Source organism: Neofelis nebulosa, chromosome 1, assembly GCF_028018385.1.
Source record: "Neofelis nebulosa isolate mNeoNeb1 chromosome 1, mNeoNeb1.pri, whole genome shotgun sequence".
NCBI lineage: Eukaryota > Metazoa > Chordata > Mammalia > Carnivora > Felidae > Neofelis > Neofelis nebulosa.
Window position 1 is genome coordinate 139,074,412 of NC_080782.1, and position 16,858 is coordinate 139,091,269.

The 16,858-nt window shown below is 44.7% G+C and overlaps 1 protein-coding gene across 2 annotated transcripts in view; it reads right to left on the reverse strand.

The window, feature by feature from the left end:
* Nucleotides 1-16,858, reverse strand: part of PRDM6 (PR/SET domain 6) — a 234,698-nt gene that overhangs the window by 136,550 nt on the left and 81,290 nt on the right. For both annotated transcript variants that reach the window (XM_058737854.1, XM_058737846.1), the window contains exon 6: nt 8,030-8,372. In XM_058737854.1, coding sequence (XP_058593837.1) covers nt 8,030-8,372 — 343 coding nt within the window. The remainder of the gene's footprint in view (nt 1-8,029; nt 8,373-16,858) is intronic.

The window sequence follows — 16,858 nt, forward strand, 5'->3', positions numbered from 1 at the left end:
CAATAATCCTCAGGGGCAGGGAAAGCAGCTGTTACTATCTCTGTCGGTTCAGAAAACTGAGGGCCAACTGTTCTCAGGGGACATAAACTCTCGATGCCAAGGTCACCGCAGGGTGTTAGGACTTTATTCTGAGGTAAATATGCAGAAGAGTGAGCAAGCTGCTTGTGTGTTTCAATAAATACGTAACTGCCTTGGGGTCTACAATGAAGACATTTGATAGTGTGTCAGCACCAGTGTGCACCCCAATTTGTCTCTCTGTGACAAAAGTCCTGACTTGTACTTACTCTTTACAGCCACACACCCCACACACATACACTAATATTTATCCATTGTGGGTCATCTTCTTAAACTTTAGCTCTCCAGTTTAATCCGTGGCAAGCAACGATTTAGAGCAGCACAGAAATGACGGGATGTCCCTGTGTCTGCAGAGGGAGGACGGTGATGGGAAAGCCAATGGAAGGAAGTTGTGACAAATACCTGATAATTAGTGAGATTATCAGAGAACATTCTTTCCAGTTCACGAGAAGTAAATCGATTTGGGGTTTTCATAAAGGACATTAGACTTCTGTCTGCTCTACCAGAGTTCTGCTGCTTACTTAAGCAGAGTCCGATGAGTGACAGAAACCCTGGGGAGTTCTCCCCACTCACAAAACTAGTTCTCATCCTTCTTTGATGGAACTCTAATTTATCAAAATTTTTGTTAGGAAAATTAATAATCTGTCATGAGCGATATTAACAGCACTCACGAAGCCCTGCTTTATGGCCCAGACGTTTCTGGCTGCATTTAGAAAGCCAATGGCAAAAGCAGATTTAATTGCTCTAGCTTTCACAAATGCGTAGGCTCCAAAGACCAGAAACCAAAATGAAGGGCGAGGAGACCATGGCAGGCGAGCATGTAAAACAATTCAATTAAGTGCAAAATAAAGTGTACCCTCTCATTTGTCAAGTGAAGTGCTTAATTGTGGCTACTTGCCTCACTGAACACAAATACTATTATTTTACCAGGCTTCAGCACGCTGAGCACTGATTGTAGAATTTTTTAGCTTGATTAATAGTCCAGGATTGGTCAATAACTCAATACTATACAATTTTAATTACTTACATTTAGAAATCTATTTAACTGCTCTCAAACAAGTTTCAAAAAATATATATAAGCATCCTTGGTAAAGGAGTTTATCAATCTTGATAAACTGCATGTGCACTTTATTACAATTATTAAATATTGCTTTGAAAGCCATTAAAATGATATGTAAATGCAAATGTCTGCCTGCCAAGTCTGTTCTTTATAGTAACCGTTAACCTTAAAGTGTTCCTCAAGAAATCATTCTCTCAGGAGTGAACTTTTTAAACTATTGAAGATTATAAACAAAATAATTTATTAATATATGCTATATCCACTGACAATTGATTTTTCTAATAGTGAAGGGACCATTAACAGTTATTAGCCTCTGGTTATCTATTTTTAATAGCTATCACAATAAACAATAAGCCACTAAATAAAGCCAATTAATCTTTTTTCTTTTTTTTCTAACTCTGCTGTCAAAAGTTGGGGTGATTTATTTCCCATAGTCAGGAGTCAATCCATCCTTTTTATGTTAATAGTCACAATCGCGAAGATTTACACACAGAAGAGCAGAAATGACCATGGGGGGGGGGGCTTATCCTGAAGTCTATTATCAAGGTAATACCAAGGAAAGACAAAGAGAATTCTAACACATCCATTTTGCCCAATACTATGGCCTGAGAGGCATTTGCTAGGTGTCCAGTGACCTAAGGAAGAACTTTAAAAACTTCGTGGAATTTAGCTTGACTTCATGGAAGGGTCTGCACGACAGGGAAAGCAGCACCGGGGAGTCCTGCTTCGGCCCCTAGCCTGAGTCAGCTGTGAGACTTTGGTAAGTCCACTTCCCCATGGTTTTCTCGTCTCTCCGCTAAGAGGGACACAGTGATTTACCTGCTCTCTAGCCTCCCATCATGCTCTGGTCCTGCTTCCAGACAATCAACCAACACGTGCAGCCTGAGAATCTGTCCCAAGACACAGCCCCCCAAGACGTAGCATCAACAACATGACCTCCATCTTGTATTGTGTGCACCAGCCGGTTCCCTGCACGGAGAGCCTTCCATGGTTTTGTGAGTATACATACTAATTAGAATACGACCCATTTAATCTTATTTGGTAAACAGTTGAGAAGTCAGGGCAACAAGAAAATCCAGGACCAAGATGGAGAACCAAACCTTACTTGAACTGATCTCAAGAAACAAAGCAATATCCCTTCATTCTCAGATATCCTGAAGAGTAAGATTTTATACCCCACGCTTACAGTCACCTCTGCAGAAGCTGACTTTATGTAGAGTTCAGAACTAAAACGTGAACTCGACTTGCCACTATAATAACAGATTGTCTCTCTCAGCCTAGAAATTTACAGGAAGTTAGCCTTCAGAAAGTCTGGAAGTTATATAGCAAGTAGACAAGATTCCTTCTTTTCCTGGATTTTCACTATTTCCCACAAAAAAAGTATGAATGAAAGGAACAGATTCAAAAGTAATTTTAACATTGACTGCATCAAAGGGTTTCCCCTAAGGATGTAGGCATACATTCAAAACGGAATGAAATCTCCAAGTCCAAGGGCAGGCCTTCGAAAACATGACCACCGCTATGGAATCCTCTTTGGAACAACTGGTCAGAGGAATTAAGGCTCACAGTTTACAACGGAAGTGATTTGAGGGCACAGGATTCACTGCCGTTACTCTGCTTTTTATTCTGATAACTAACATTCTCGTAAACATGTCAACGTGCGGCCAAAAGGTTAGGCTTCCTGTACTAAACCTGCAGATCCAATCGATTTCAACTCCAAAGTTCTTTCTCCCGATGATGTGTCCTACTGGCAGGAGCATGGAAGGACTGACATCATCAAGCACCGCATTTAGCTCCCCTCTTCCCAGGATCTTAGGTGACTCAACAGCTAAATGTGAATATACTTTCTAAGAAAGCACTCTGATTCTCCCCCCACGTCATCATACACAGACACCATTTCATTATTCTGAAAATATACGCAACAAGCATTCCTCACAAAGTGATGACATTTCACAACCAGAAGAAGCTTATGGCTTTTTTTTTTTTTTTTTAACTACTGGAGACATCTAGCACTGTTGTCCGATCGTGGAAATGTTCTTTATCTACACTGTCCAACGTGGGAGCCATGAGCCACCTGGAGCTGTTCAGCTCCTGAAATGTGATTAGGGTGACTGAGAACTAGACACACTATTTACCTCATTTTGATTACTTCAAACTTAAATAGCCTCGTGAGTTTCAACGTAGAAATATCAAAGCCTCATGAAAAACCAGAGTATGGTGCCCCATACGCAGTGACAAACTAACTAAAAACCAGGGGCACCTGGGTGGCTCAGTAGTTGACCATTTGACTTCAGCTCAGGTCATGATCTCCCAGTTCTAGAGCCTGAGCCCCACATCAGGCTCGCTGCTGTCATCCTGTCAGCACAGAGTCCGCTTCCAATCCTCCTTCCTCCCCGCTCCGCCCCTCCCCTACTGTGCTCTCCCCAAAATAAACAAATATTAACAACAAAAAAAGTAACTAAAAGCCAGACAAAGCCTGGGTCAAGTTAGTTAGCATCTATCAATGCTGGTACACATTTAAACAGAAAGCAAGCAAAAAGACAAATTTTGTACATCCCCTGGCATTCTCTGTAACTGGCAGCATCTACACCAAAGATTACCCTAGTAAAATGTGCAATTCATTTACTTTGGGTCTGTAATCGGTTTTGTGTACACAAAGAACAAGGATGAAGCACTTAACAAAATTAAGTGTGGTTTGGTTTAAAATATTAATCCTTTGATTTTTTTCTTTCATGGCATGAAAGCCTCCAGGACAAAACTCGTTCAGCTGGGGCCACGTTCTCTCCTTGCCCCACGCCAGTCCTCCCACGTGTACATCCTCCAGAACTTCAAAGGGAGTGCTACTTAGGTCACTGCTGGCCATGCGGAGTGAGAAGAAAATGCAGCTGTATGCAAGAAGGAAAAGATTGCAGGAAAGCAGTGAAAGTACAGAGCCAAAAGGACCTGGAGAACACGAGACCCTAAAAAGAACAGAAGCTTCGCATTTGGGGGCAGGGGGACAGCGGAACACAAGAACATGGGCACGCTGAAAACAAACGATCACAGTGATGGATCATCTCCAGGCTCCTCCCACCAAAGAGCACCTTCTAGGGTTACTTTCCCCTCTGGTACCACCACATCCAGTTACAAACAATGATACTCAAAACAACACAAATGTGAGCAGCTGATGGTACAGCTGGGAGGCTAAAAGGCAAATGTGCCATGAAAAAAAACCAAACAACAACAAAAACAACAACAACAACAACAAAACCCAAGGAGGAAAGAAAAAGGAGGCAACATAAAGATAAGCATTAGAAAGATACTTTCTGCAGACAAAAAAAGATGACAGGTTCATCAAAAAATAATCCACTGAGATTGAAGGCTTTGCTTACCCCTTTCTGGAGCCCCCCCAGTGGGACTGTTGAGGGTTTCTGCAGCAGAAAAACAGAAGAGAAAAGGGATTTCTAACTCCTGGTTCAAGCAAAAGGGATTTCAGCTGCCCTGGCCTAGGTCATAAGCTAATGCAAAACGCCTAGTGTTTATGAAGTTCCTAAATAAACTCTTGGGGCGTGTAGATGCTAACAGCTTCTTCCTTTTGAATCCACTCAGGGCAAAGAAAAAGTTAGTAGCCTGGGAAAAAGGAAGACAAGAATTGGGAGTCTGTTTGCAAAGTATTAACAGAACAGAATCGAGAAATAACACTTCCGTGGCTCCAGGACCCCCACGGATGTGTTTTGATCTTGAGTGCTAATTCTTACCTGGCTAGGGCAAATGGAATTTATTTCTGCATTTAGTGTAAACAGCGTGGTCATGAAAAAGGGCGATCTGGCAACTCTAAGCGTCCCCGGGTCTTTTTCCTTTATATCAAGGCAGAGACTTTTTGATGGTCTCTCCCATGGAAAAGCTCACGGATACAGACACACAAAGTCTCTTTTGATGAAGGTTCAGATGGGTTGGGTTTCATGGCCAAATATTCAGTCCGTTGAGTGAAAAATCTTTTGGACCTCGGATTCTGGGGCCTGTTTCAAATTTGGACGTGTTTGAAACTCTAACCTGTTTACCTTCTGACTTTGTCTTCGATGTCTTTTTTGCCCCTGGTTTTCTAGCACAATTTTCCTATCAAAATATAAGCGTGTGCGTTTTTCAAAGAGAGGGGAAATGGTGTCTGACTGGAAGGTTCTAAGCTTTATCACTGTATACGGCTGAATGGCCACAAACTGCCAAAGATGGAAAGCCGGCTGATTTATGGAGTCAATAACTGAAGAAAATATGTACACTCAGCAGCTCTAAGTCTGAAAATAAGTCATGGAAAATAAGAGAAAAAGCTCCAAATTTCACAACCATCATACACAAATTTGATACTGAAAGTGAGTTCTTCCTCTTTCTTGGCAATTCACTCATGTGGTTAAGAATCATAGAGAGTATCTTCTACTTCCAAACTTGCTGGTGCAAAGACCGCATTCTAGATTCTAGAACTGAAAAGAGCTATCCCAGTACTATAGGCAAAAAGCAAATCGGGTGCCTAAAACAAGTGCATCAAAGTGAGTGGGTATCTTCCCCAATTTTGCCCGTATCTCCAATAATCAATTCGGATACGATGGAGTAATTTAAGCACTGCCTCATCGTTACTAAGAAACCACGAACTTGATTACTTTGCCTATGAAGGGCCTAATTTTTTTGAAGTCCTAATTCTTAAATTCAACTTATTCGTGAATGATGGTGACTATGTCTGAACAGAGAGCAAAGACAGGGAAGAGAGAAGTACCCGCTGCTTGAGTCATCTGATCCCACCCTGGCTATGTACCTGGATATCAAGCACCCATCACTGTGCATCATCTGGGAAGGCCTGGCCACACCACACCTGGGCATGAGTCAAAGAAGCCCAGCCATGTCTAGCACAGAATGGACAACTCATGCCATGTGGATTTCTGCCAGTAACTCTCAATTGACTTTAAATCAGCGCTCACCCAACAACCCCTCCTGCACATGTATTTGGTGTATCTAAGTTTTCTGAATTTATCAGCTGTTCTTCTGACAGTTTACATAGATGTTTTACAAATCATGGCAGTATTATTTGATGGGACAGACTTCACAGGGACTTAAACCATAATATGCATATGGTTTTCCAAGTGTAACTGGGGTCGGACAAAATAGTCTGTTTCAGTATCCATTTACTGTAACATATTCTTATTGCTTTATGTGATATTCAGCATGAAATCAAATCATACTCAAAGCTAAGCCTGGCGTTTCAGGACCCAAAAACTTTCAACTATCATTTCATCTTACCTTGCACATTTAGTTATTATGATAACAACGTATCTGTGCCACTAACGAATCCATACATCTGAACACAAAGCTCCTAGTAACACAAGTTAACGCCTCTTTTAGGCTTCAAAACTCCTAAAATGCATTGCAAACTCGGAAGAGAAGCATCTCGAAGCTACATGCGTACTTGCAAGACAGAGAAGCTTTCAAAGAAAACCCTTCCTGAGTGAGGAAAACATTTGCACAACTTTTGTGGTCACTTCTAAAGCCCAAAGCACTAACACGTGCAGAGGTCTGATGACAGTTTCACCAGGATCTCTCCCTGGAAAGTGAAAGACTGGAAAGGCCCAGCTACCTTAACAACCCTAATGCAACCATTTCAACATTAATTAATTACAGCAATGCTTGATGCTTGGCAAGGGGTTTCTAGAAAAGCACAAATAAAGAACAAAGACACATGTAAATGTGCATATGCATACTAAAAGGGGTTCTTATTATTATTTTAGAATACATCCACCCCCTTCCCAGCACATCTCCACCCTCTGTGTCCCTGCCGGGTTCGCCAACACGCTGTCATACCCCACTCAGCTGGGAGGGGACAGCTAGGGGTGTAACATAAGGAAAAGAGAACAGAGGGGCTTAAGGTTAATCAGTGGCCAAACGAAGAAAATAATTCAGAAGACGTGCTTCCAAGCTCGTATCTTCCTTCCAAAAAATCATTTTCCAGGTTTTATTTCATTTCATATTCAAAGTGCCTTTTCCAGGCTATTCTTAGATATTTGGGGTTTAATCACATCTTCACAGGATGTGAAAGGGAGAGAAAGCACGGTCCTTTCTTATTGAATTATTTTGATTTTTGTCTTTTGCGCTCCCGGCTCTCAAGACTGTCGAATAAACGAGTTTTGATTCATAAATAATAGTTCCATTATATCTACTGTGCCACTCGTCAAAGCACCTGAAATTTTAATTCACTTGTTCAGCTAAATTTCATCCTCAGTTCATGGCCATAAAATTCTTTATTGACAAACTTTCAAACCAACTTTGACTCTGAGGTATCTGGTCAACATTTTTCTTCTGTGTGGATATTAGTTTATTGAATAAGTGGCATCTGTTTTCCTCCACATCACTAGCAGAGTAGGTATTTCCTTTTGACAGCTTTGCAGGATTTATGGGTTTGCACGCTCTGAAGAAAAATAGTACTAAGCAAAAAATTCCAATTCATTACCTCTTAGTACTTAATTAAGTTCATACCCACGGCACACTGGAGGTGAACCCTGAAATGCCTGTGACAGCAAGCAAGGCAGCCAACTATATTATCTTAGGAAGACAGAGAGGATTCTAATGCTCCTGACCTCATTTTTCCATCTACGATATTCATACATGCGCCGTCTGCTTTGTTCCCCTTTAGACCCGGACAGAACTGTCTGGAAAGCGAGAGCAAGGTCCCTCCCTGCGACCTCTGTTGTTCCTGTAGCCCGGCTACACAGTAAAAAGTCCATCAGTGGCCCCGCCACTCATCTCTGACCTTCCAGAACGCGCGCACACACCTCCCGTCGTGGGCGGCTGCAGGAGGCGCCTGGGGCCTGGCGGAAGGCAGGCAGTGGGTCTCACTGAGCAAACACGAGGGGAGCGGCCAAGAGTCGGGGTTACCTGTCGGGGTTCTGCGTGCACACGTGCATCTGCAAGAGGATCCGCTGCGTGAAAGTCTTAAAGCACTGCCCGCACTTCCAAAGATGCCAGTCACTGAACTCCGAGTGGAGCTGGCTCGTGGAGGTCGGGCTCGCCAGGACTCGCTGGTTTTTCACGTTGATTTGGTTAAATCCTGACTCCATGGGCCCAGACTTATCCAGGAGAGAGAAGTTCCTGCTGCACGGCGTCTGTGGGAAAACCACAGAACGCTGCTGGGCGGCCGGGGGCAGTTTGCTGCTCTTGCTGAAAGGCTGCAGGGCGTCTTGTCTGCACATGGCCTCCATGACCGTGGAGGGGACGTTTACTGGGAGAACAGGAAGAGTGTCAGAAGATCAGTTTCGTGAGCCTTTCCAAGAAGCACCATTACACATGCTTCTAAAAATTCCTTTACATCACCATTGTCAACATTCGTTTTTCTGGACTCCAAATTACTTGACTTGAAGGAGAAAAGAAAGCACTAATGTCACAAATTCCTATCTCACTCAGTGCCTCTTCATTAAGCACATACTATACGCTCAGGGTTGTTTACACATCGTCTTTGCCTCACAGTTCACTTACAGGTAGAGACATAAAGACTCCAGAATGAGGCTCCACACTGCACCCTAGGCTTGGAGACAGTCGAGAAGGCAAAAACAGCAAAAGGAGAAGAGAGGGGAGAGAATGTGGTGGGGGGGGGGGGGGCGGTTCTGCCCACAGAAGGCAACCCCGAGCAATGTCTGAGAAGACAGATTTGGGCTCTCAGGATTTTAGGCCTTCCACCAAACCTTGCCAGCATGCGACATTCCAGAAAAACCAGCTGAAAGATGAACAGAACGAGGTGAAAGATGCCTAGAGACAATAGTCTGGCACCTTAGTAGGATGGTGAGGGAGACAGGCTGACCAAACGGCATGGTTCTCGACCCCATGGGAACAAGGGGTGCAAGAGGAGGTAAACCTCAGAGGCTGTATAAAGTCCAGATAAATAAATAAATACGTCAGGTCTAGGAAACAGACACAGACCGTTTCTGTACAGAAATAGCAAGAAAAAAGGGTTTGAGTCAGGTGGACTTACAGACAGGGTGCAGTAGCTAAGGTCAGAGTCGAAGGCAACACAGCATAGCGCTGGCAACTCGGGTTTGGGACCGGGAAGACCTGGGTTCGAATCCTGACTCTGCCTTGTATTAGCTTAGTCATCTCATGTAAGTTATTCAAAATCGCCCTGTGCCTCCGCTTCCCCATCTGTAAGATGAGGACAGTGGGAGTCATAATCCTAAAAGTAACCGCAGCAGGGCTAAGGGGTTGAGACAGCCTCCATTTTCACACTGCTCTTTAATACTCTTGCGACCAGCGGCAAGTACGGAACGTTGACATCTACAGCCGCGTCCTTGGTAAGATGTAAAATGGTCACCCTACGGATTAAGTTAATGCACAGAATGTAGAAAGTGCCACGCCACAGATGTTGAGGGCTAAGAGCAGTGGCTTCATCTTTAAACCCCGTCATGACACGGAAATGCAATAATGGAAGTATCCATCAACGACGACCACCATTACTCTTATTTTAGGGAAGACACTGGAATGAAGGAAGATGGATGTAAACTGGAATAGTGGTAAAAGCAGCAAAAGTAAGAAACATTTTTGAAGAAGGAAACCTAATACATGTGAAATCTGTTTTTCTTTAAGTTGTTACGGTGCTAATAATCCACATCATGCACTCGCTGGTCAACCCACAGGGTGAAAGGTGATTAGAATATGCTTTCAAACTATTATTCTTGTATTAAGTCAGTACTGTGGCAATAAAATGTATTAACACTGGTTATTTCAGGGGTCAAAGAGATTAAAAGTCACAGGATGGCCGAGGGGTGCCTGGGTGGCTCAGTCGGTTGAGCGTCCGGCTTCGGCTCAGGTCATGATCTCACAGTTTGTGGCTTCGAGCCCCACATCAGTCTCTGTGCTGACAGCTTAGAGCCTGGAGCTTGCTTCAAATTCTGTCTCCCTCTCTCTCTGCGCCTCCCCCGCTCATGCTCTGTCTCTCTCTCTCCTTCAAAAATAAATAAAAACATTAAAATAAAAGTTTAAACAAAAAAGTCATAGGGTGGCCAAAGAAGAAAATTAGAGACCAAAAAATTTGAAGAGGTTGACAGGCAAAAAGATGGGTCGTGGGAAGTAACCTATGGCCCTTGGCCACTGGTTCAAGGCCATAAGGGAGGACACATACGAAGTGAGGGCTCTCATCCTTCCCTCAGACCATCACTGAGATGCCCACGTAGCATGCAAACTCAAGCGTGCTTGACTACAAAGAGAAAATGGTAGTGGACTGTGGACCCGGGGAGGCTCCGCACTTGAGTGGACAGGGAGAGACCATGTGCAGAGACTCATGGGGGATGATGGGCTGCCACTAAGGGCCTTTCAACCCAGACAGTGTTCTGTACAATCACAGCAGTGACACGCATCCAATAACAGGAACAGCTCTGTGTACAGGACTCTGTCGGCATGGCCCGTCCTGTCTTGGGAAGGGAAAATAAAGAGATTCACAGACCTGGGAAGAAGTCTATGTAGTTGAATGCACCTTATACTCACAGGGGAGGCTTTTAAAAAGTTAAAATCACATAGGCACCAGGATGGCTCAGTCCATTAAGCATCCAACTCTTGGTTTTGGCTCAGGTCATGATCTCACAGTTCATCAGTTCAAGACCCACATCAGGCTCTGTGCAGGCAGTATGCTGGCAGTGCTTGGGAGTCTCTCTCTCCCTCTCTCTCTTTGTCCCTCCCAGTTCTCTCTCAAATAAGTAAATAAAATACACTTAAAAAAATTAAATCACAAGCTCTTGGTAGGGCCTGGGCATCTGCATTTTTTGAGGCTCCCTCAAGTACTTCTAATGTACAATCAGGTTCAAAAATCACTGATCTAATCCAACCCTCTCTTATGACAAATAAAAAGAGCTGAAGCCCCAGAAGGTCCAATACTGTAACTCGACCAGGGTCACACATACAGAGGACACATCTGAGCTGGAAGCTTTAGCCTTCTAACTGCCAAGTCGTTTTTTTCTAGCCACACTCCTAGACTGTTCATCACTCACCAGCTGTGTTTCAAAAGTAAAAAGAACATTTTATAGATAGTATAGGGTTTGGCATGTATGTAAATATAGGATAAACATAAACATAGATGTCATATGTACATATACACCATAAAAATACTGATACATACCCATATACATGTTTATATGTCTATATTCTGTATATAAATATTTACACGTAATTTCAACTTGAGGCAAAAATGTATAATCAATATGAAATTTGCCCATATGTTTCAGACTTTCAAAAGAAAATCTTTGCACACAGAACGTTATTTTTTTTATTTAATTTTTTAAATGTTTACTTATTTTTGAGAGAGAAAGAGAAAAGAGCATGAGCGGGGAAGGGGCAGAGAGGGGGAGACCCAGAATCCACAGCAGGCTCCAGGCTCTGAGCTGTCAGCACAGAGCCCAACACGGGGCTCGAACTCACGGACCGCAAGATCATGACCTGAGCCGAAGTCAAATGTTTAACTGACTGAGCTAGCCAGGCACCCTTAATGTTCATCTATTGTGTGTGTGTGTGTGTGACAGAGACAGAGAGAGAGAGAGAGATTGAGAGAGAAAGCAGGGAAGGAGCAGAGAGAGATGGAGACTGAGAGAATCTCAAGCAGGCTCTGTGCTGTCATGCTGTCAGCACAGATCCCAATGTGGGGCTGGATCCCACGAACTGTGAGATCATGACCTGAATCCAAACTCAGATGCTTAACCAAGTGAGCCACCCAGGCGTCCTGAATGTTACTCTTTAAATAGGTACTGCAAAATCAGGAGGAATGTTTTAGTAGTTTTTTTTTTAACGTTTATTTATTTTTGACCAAGCACGAGCGGGGGAAGAGAAAGAGGGAAACACAGAATCTGAAACAGGCTCCAGGCTCTGAGCTGTCAGCACAGAGCCCGACGCGGGGCTCGAACTCACGGACCACGAGATCATGACCAGAGCTGAAGTCGGACGCTTAACCGACTGAGCCACCCGGGCGCTCCAGCACTTTGTTAGTAAAAAATAACAGCAGCATTGTCAGAGATCAGTGTAGAACTCGTTTTGTGTACCCTGTTTATAACTTATCCAGAAGAGACAAAGCACAGGGGAACACACACATTTCTAGGCAACACTAAGTTCTTGCAGGTTGGGAAATGGCAGACTAACAGGAAGACACCATGGAAAGACTTGTCTAACGAAGATGTCATCAGTGTGCACGAGAGCAGGGTAACCAGCCAGAAACTTCACTCTGGGGAAATTAATATAAAGAATACTTTATAGATTATGAATTCTGACTTCCAACTTCTCTTGGAAAACAACCTCATAGATTTTCAAAAATGGTTACGGTTGCCTCACCTTTATATTAAGCACGAGAATGGGTAAGCAAATGAATTTAACTCTAATGGGCAATGTCAACAGGGTGATAAAAACGTATACCAGTTTGTAAAATAATCTGGGATATTTGGGTTCAGAGGTAATGATAATAATATGAGGCAGTAACAGTGAAGATGGTTGGAACCAAATTATGCCCTGTCTCATTATTTCCTTCTCTGGGACACCTCAAAGCAAAGGTAATATGCTTTCAAGACAGAAGTAGCAACTACACTCTATATTCTACACTGTATATTCTACTTTTGGTGTGGGATCCTTTATTGTACGAGTGAATCAATTCAATCGTCCGTACAAATGAATCAAATGAGCACATAACGTAGAGAGAGGAGAAAGTAATGGCAGGAAGAAATAATAATCACAAAAGCAACCATATGTGATCTCTAAACTGTCCCACAGAGTTCCTGCACACTTTCATAGGACTCTTGGTATCTACAAATTACAGTTTTTTTAAAGAAGGATTTAAAGGACACAGAAGACTATTCTTCTAAACTAGAGCCCCATGGGCTATGGCAATCCAAAAGTATGAACAAAATGACCAGAAAGGTGACAGACCTTGCAGACGCCTGCAAAAGGCCCAGAGATGATGAACTCAAGTGGCCTAGAAAATGAAGGGTTTCCACACGAAGACGCAGTGAGCCGGGAAAATCTCTTCCTTCTACCAGACAAAGATTAAGGGGGTAGAGGGAAAACTGTCAAAGCCCTACAGGGTATAGTCAAGGAAGAACACGAACTTGGCAAACCCTGGAAAATTACAACAGTGAGAGGGGCCCATGAAGGATCCGTACAACCACCCTCTGTCCATTCATTCAGTCCACCAATACTTCGTGAGCTGCTGGTGCCGTGGGTACGGGGGGAAAAGCAAGCCCCAACCCCTGTCCTCAGACCACTTACACTCTAGTGAGTGAGAGCTATCAAACAAAAGGTTTTTGCAAGTAAGTTCTCAGTTTCGTCAAATCTAAAATCCCATTAAGTGCAGGTTGCGCCATTAACTGTAAGGCATCTCCCAGGTTCAGAAGGAACAAAAAGAACAAAACGTGGCGGGGGGGGGGGTTGGTGGGGGACGGGGACGTGTACGTGAGCACTTACACGACACAGGTGCTCCAAGTGTGACGCATGCTATGAGAGAGACGAAGAGGCGCCAGGAAATTTGGGGGGGGGGGGGTGCAGGACAGCTTCTCTCAGGCAGTGACCTTGAATGTGAGTCCCAAAAGGCACACAGGTGTCAGACAGGTGGGAAGGGGGAACAAAAGGCAATGTGAGATGATGCAACATGGGCAGCTCTGCTACGGGGTCTACCTGACAGGCTGAGGTGAGAAGGAGCTCAAGGGAGGACGCAGGGTCTGTAACAAACTGAACGGGTCATGGCCAGTCTAATGATGCGCGAGTTCTGATTTTGTAGATCAGGACGTGAACCATAGGAAATACTTTCTGGAGACTCTATGTGGCCCATAGGCTACCATATTAAAGACGTGGGGACCCATTATAAGAGTAATGGCAAGCCATGGGGCGCCTGGGTGGCTCTGTCATTTGAGCATCCGACTCTGGATTTCTGCTCATGATCTCATGGTTGATGGGATCGAGCCCCGCTGCCAGCGCAGAGACTGCTTGGGATTGTTTTCTTTCTCTCTCTCTCAAAAGTAAATAAATAAACTTAAATTAAAAAAACCCCAGAATATACAATCAACAGGGCTTTGTAAGTGATTAGATAGAAGGGTGACTAAAAGTGAGATGCCAAGGTTTCTAGAAAGAACTGGATGAATGGGGCTGAGCTACTGAACTAGAGGAGGGGCAGAATGGTTTCAGTGGTATGTGCCCAGCTGGGCACTCCGGTCCGATACCAGGACAGATACGGAGCACACAACTAGATAGGAATGCGGGGATCAGTACAGAGGTCTGGACTGGAGACACAAATCTCAGAACACCTAAATCGGGTCCCCCGGGGAAAGGCACTGAAATGCAGATTTGCAGTTTTGTGTGCACGAGGTTCCCAGAGGAATGCTCCTGGGATCAATACCTCTAGGGAAGTGAGGCAAGAGAACTCTGTCCAGGGAGGAGACGGGACAATTCTGGAGATGGAGGTCCTTCACAGGCGTCCTGTTTTGGGGCAAGGGAACCAGTCCCTAGTAGCCTCCACCCACACTGCCCAGTCATTGAACATGGCCTACACAGAGGGGGAGTAGGACCAAGGGCAAAGTGGCTCTCTTAGGCTGAAGGTACTTCCTGGAGACAAACTCCTCTGACGGCCGGCAGCCCCTTCATCTCCCCCCCCCACCAGGGGAATGAGTGCCTCAATCTAACAGCAAGGTTGGGATCTAGGTGGTACCCCCAGAGCATTCCAAAGCACCCAAAGAGACCAAATCTCTGACAACAGTGGGTTTCCCTGTGTTGTCTGTCACTTCTTACTGCAGATGCGTTCTCAGCAGCTGCTGCCTTCTGTTGGGAGTCCTGTGCAGGTACCGAGGCATCCCTAGGGGGTGACTTCTCCTTGCTTCCTTTAGCACCCTACAGCTTTCTCCAGTTCTTGACCAATCTCTGTTGGCCCAGGGTTTCCAGACCTGGCAGGCAGTACAAAATCAACCTCACAACATCCCATAGCCAGGGCTGGCTTTTAGAGTGTGGCATTGTTTGCTTGTTTTTATGTTTTTGAGAGAGAGAGAGAGAGAGAGAGTGTGCACGAACAGGGGAGGGGCAGAGAGAGAGGGGGACAGAAGATCCGAAGCAGGCTCTGCAACGATAGCAGTGAGTCCGTTGTAGGGCTCGAATTCAAGAACCATGGGATCGTGGCCTGAGCTGAAGTTGGATGCTCAACTGACAGAACTACCCAGGCACCCCAGGCACTGCTTTTACCAATGGTCTGAGATGGACGTTTCCTTGGCTTCCAGGACTGTGGGTAGTATTTTTCTAGTCCTCAGTCAGGGAGAGAACAGGAACTTCTAGTTCCCGGGCTTAAGTGAAGAGGCAACTCCCAGCTGCCCATGGTACTCAAAGGGCCTGGAGCCTGGACTCCTACCAACCTCACGAATGCCCAGCCCAATCCCCCCGAGCTAAGGCTCACAGCCATGGCCATGTCACCCGGTTCCTGTGTTGTATCTGGTTGGTACGCTGTGTGTTCCAGTGCTTTCTTCTAGACTTGAGGACAGGGTCTGAGCTCCTCTACCTCGTCACAATCCTCCCCATGGGGCTTGGCACACAGATGGCCCTGCGGGACCCAACTGGAATGGAAACTCGTCCGTGTTTCCAGATGTAAGCTTGAGCCTGGGCCTAGCGCCTCCCTCTTGGTGGTGTGACAGGGTAAGGGGCATGAGGCAGAGGTGCCCCTTTTTGTTTTCTGCTCTGTAAAATCAAGAGGAAGAGGGGAGCGGAGGGGGGCAGTGTGCCCATTGCCTCGGCCACTGCCTCTCACATTCTGTTACCTTGGCTTCCCTTGCCAAGGCAGAAAAAGCAGCAGGAAGACTTGTTTAACATTTATTCCCTGTTTTTTTTTTTTTTTCCACTTCCTCTGAAATGAATATGAATACACTCTGGTCTTTACACTCCGCAGGAGCTAATCCCCCACTGGAAGCTTTGGGGAGCCTCATTCCTTCTCGCGGATGCAATCTGTCGACACAGGCTTTCCTTCGGGCTCTTCTGGAAGGTCTAGGGTGGATGGAGCGGCTCTCTGCTTGGAGCTCTATTACATTTATAACCGTGGTTTTTTACAAAGAAAATAACATAGGAATTGCTTCCAGAACCCAAATGCCTGTGTCAAATGATGCCTTCTCTTTGAGCAGCAAGGCGGCTTTCGGGGGCTTGTCTGGGCACCTGAGTGTGCCCCCACCGCCTCTCAGCTGCCGCTGGAGGGGGGCAGTCACTGAGGCCTGAACCCACCGCACACCTCAATAGGAAATGTGTACTTTCATTGTTGAAAGAACCATGGGAAGAAAACGATATTTTAATAAATGAAAGGGTTTAATAAGTATAATTTGCTAACTAAAATCATATTTCCCTTGAATGTCTTGGGCCATGTATCAACTTCATTAACAAAGAAAAATCTGGCTGAAACATTTAATCCCTTCAAATAATGGCAAAAAAATTCTCAATATTCATCTTGGGGGGGGTGGGCATTTAGTAATTGGTGTGTGCAGAGCACTAGAAGGAGGCCCTGTGTCTCTAGTATCAAGCTTTTTAAGGTACCTAATTTATTTTGTGGTTCGCTCAGTAGGATAAAAATGGTCTTAGAATTGCTAATCCAGTTGAGATGATTTAAATTACTCAGGGCTGTGGAAGGCTATCTGTTAAATTATCTGCCCATGCCCTCTCACACATTTGTGCTTTTAAATCACACAGAGTATTTTCTCTGTGCAGAATAAGGAACCCTCATTATAAAGCACT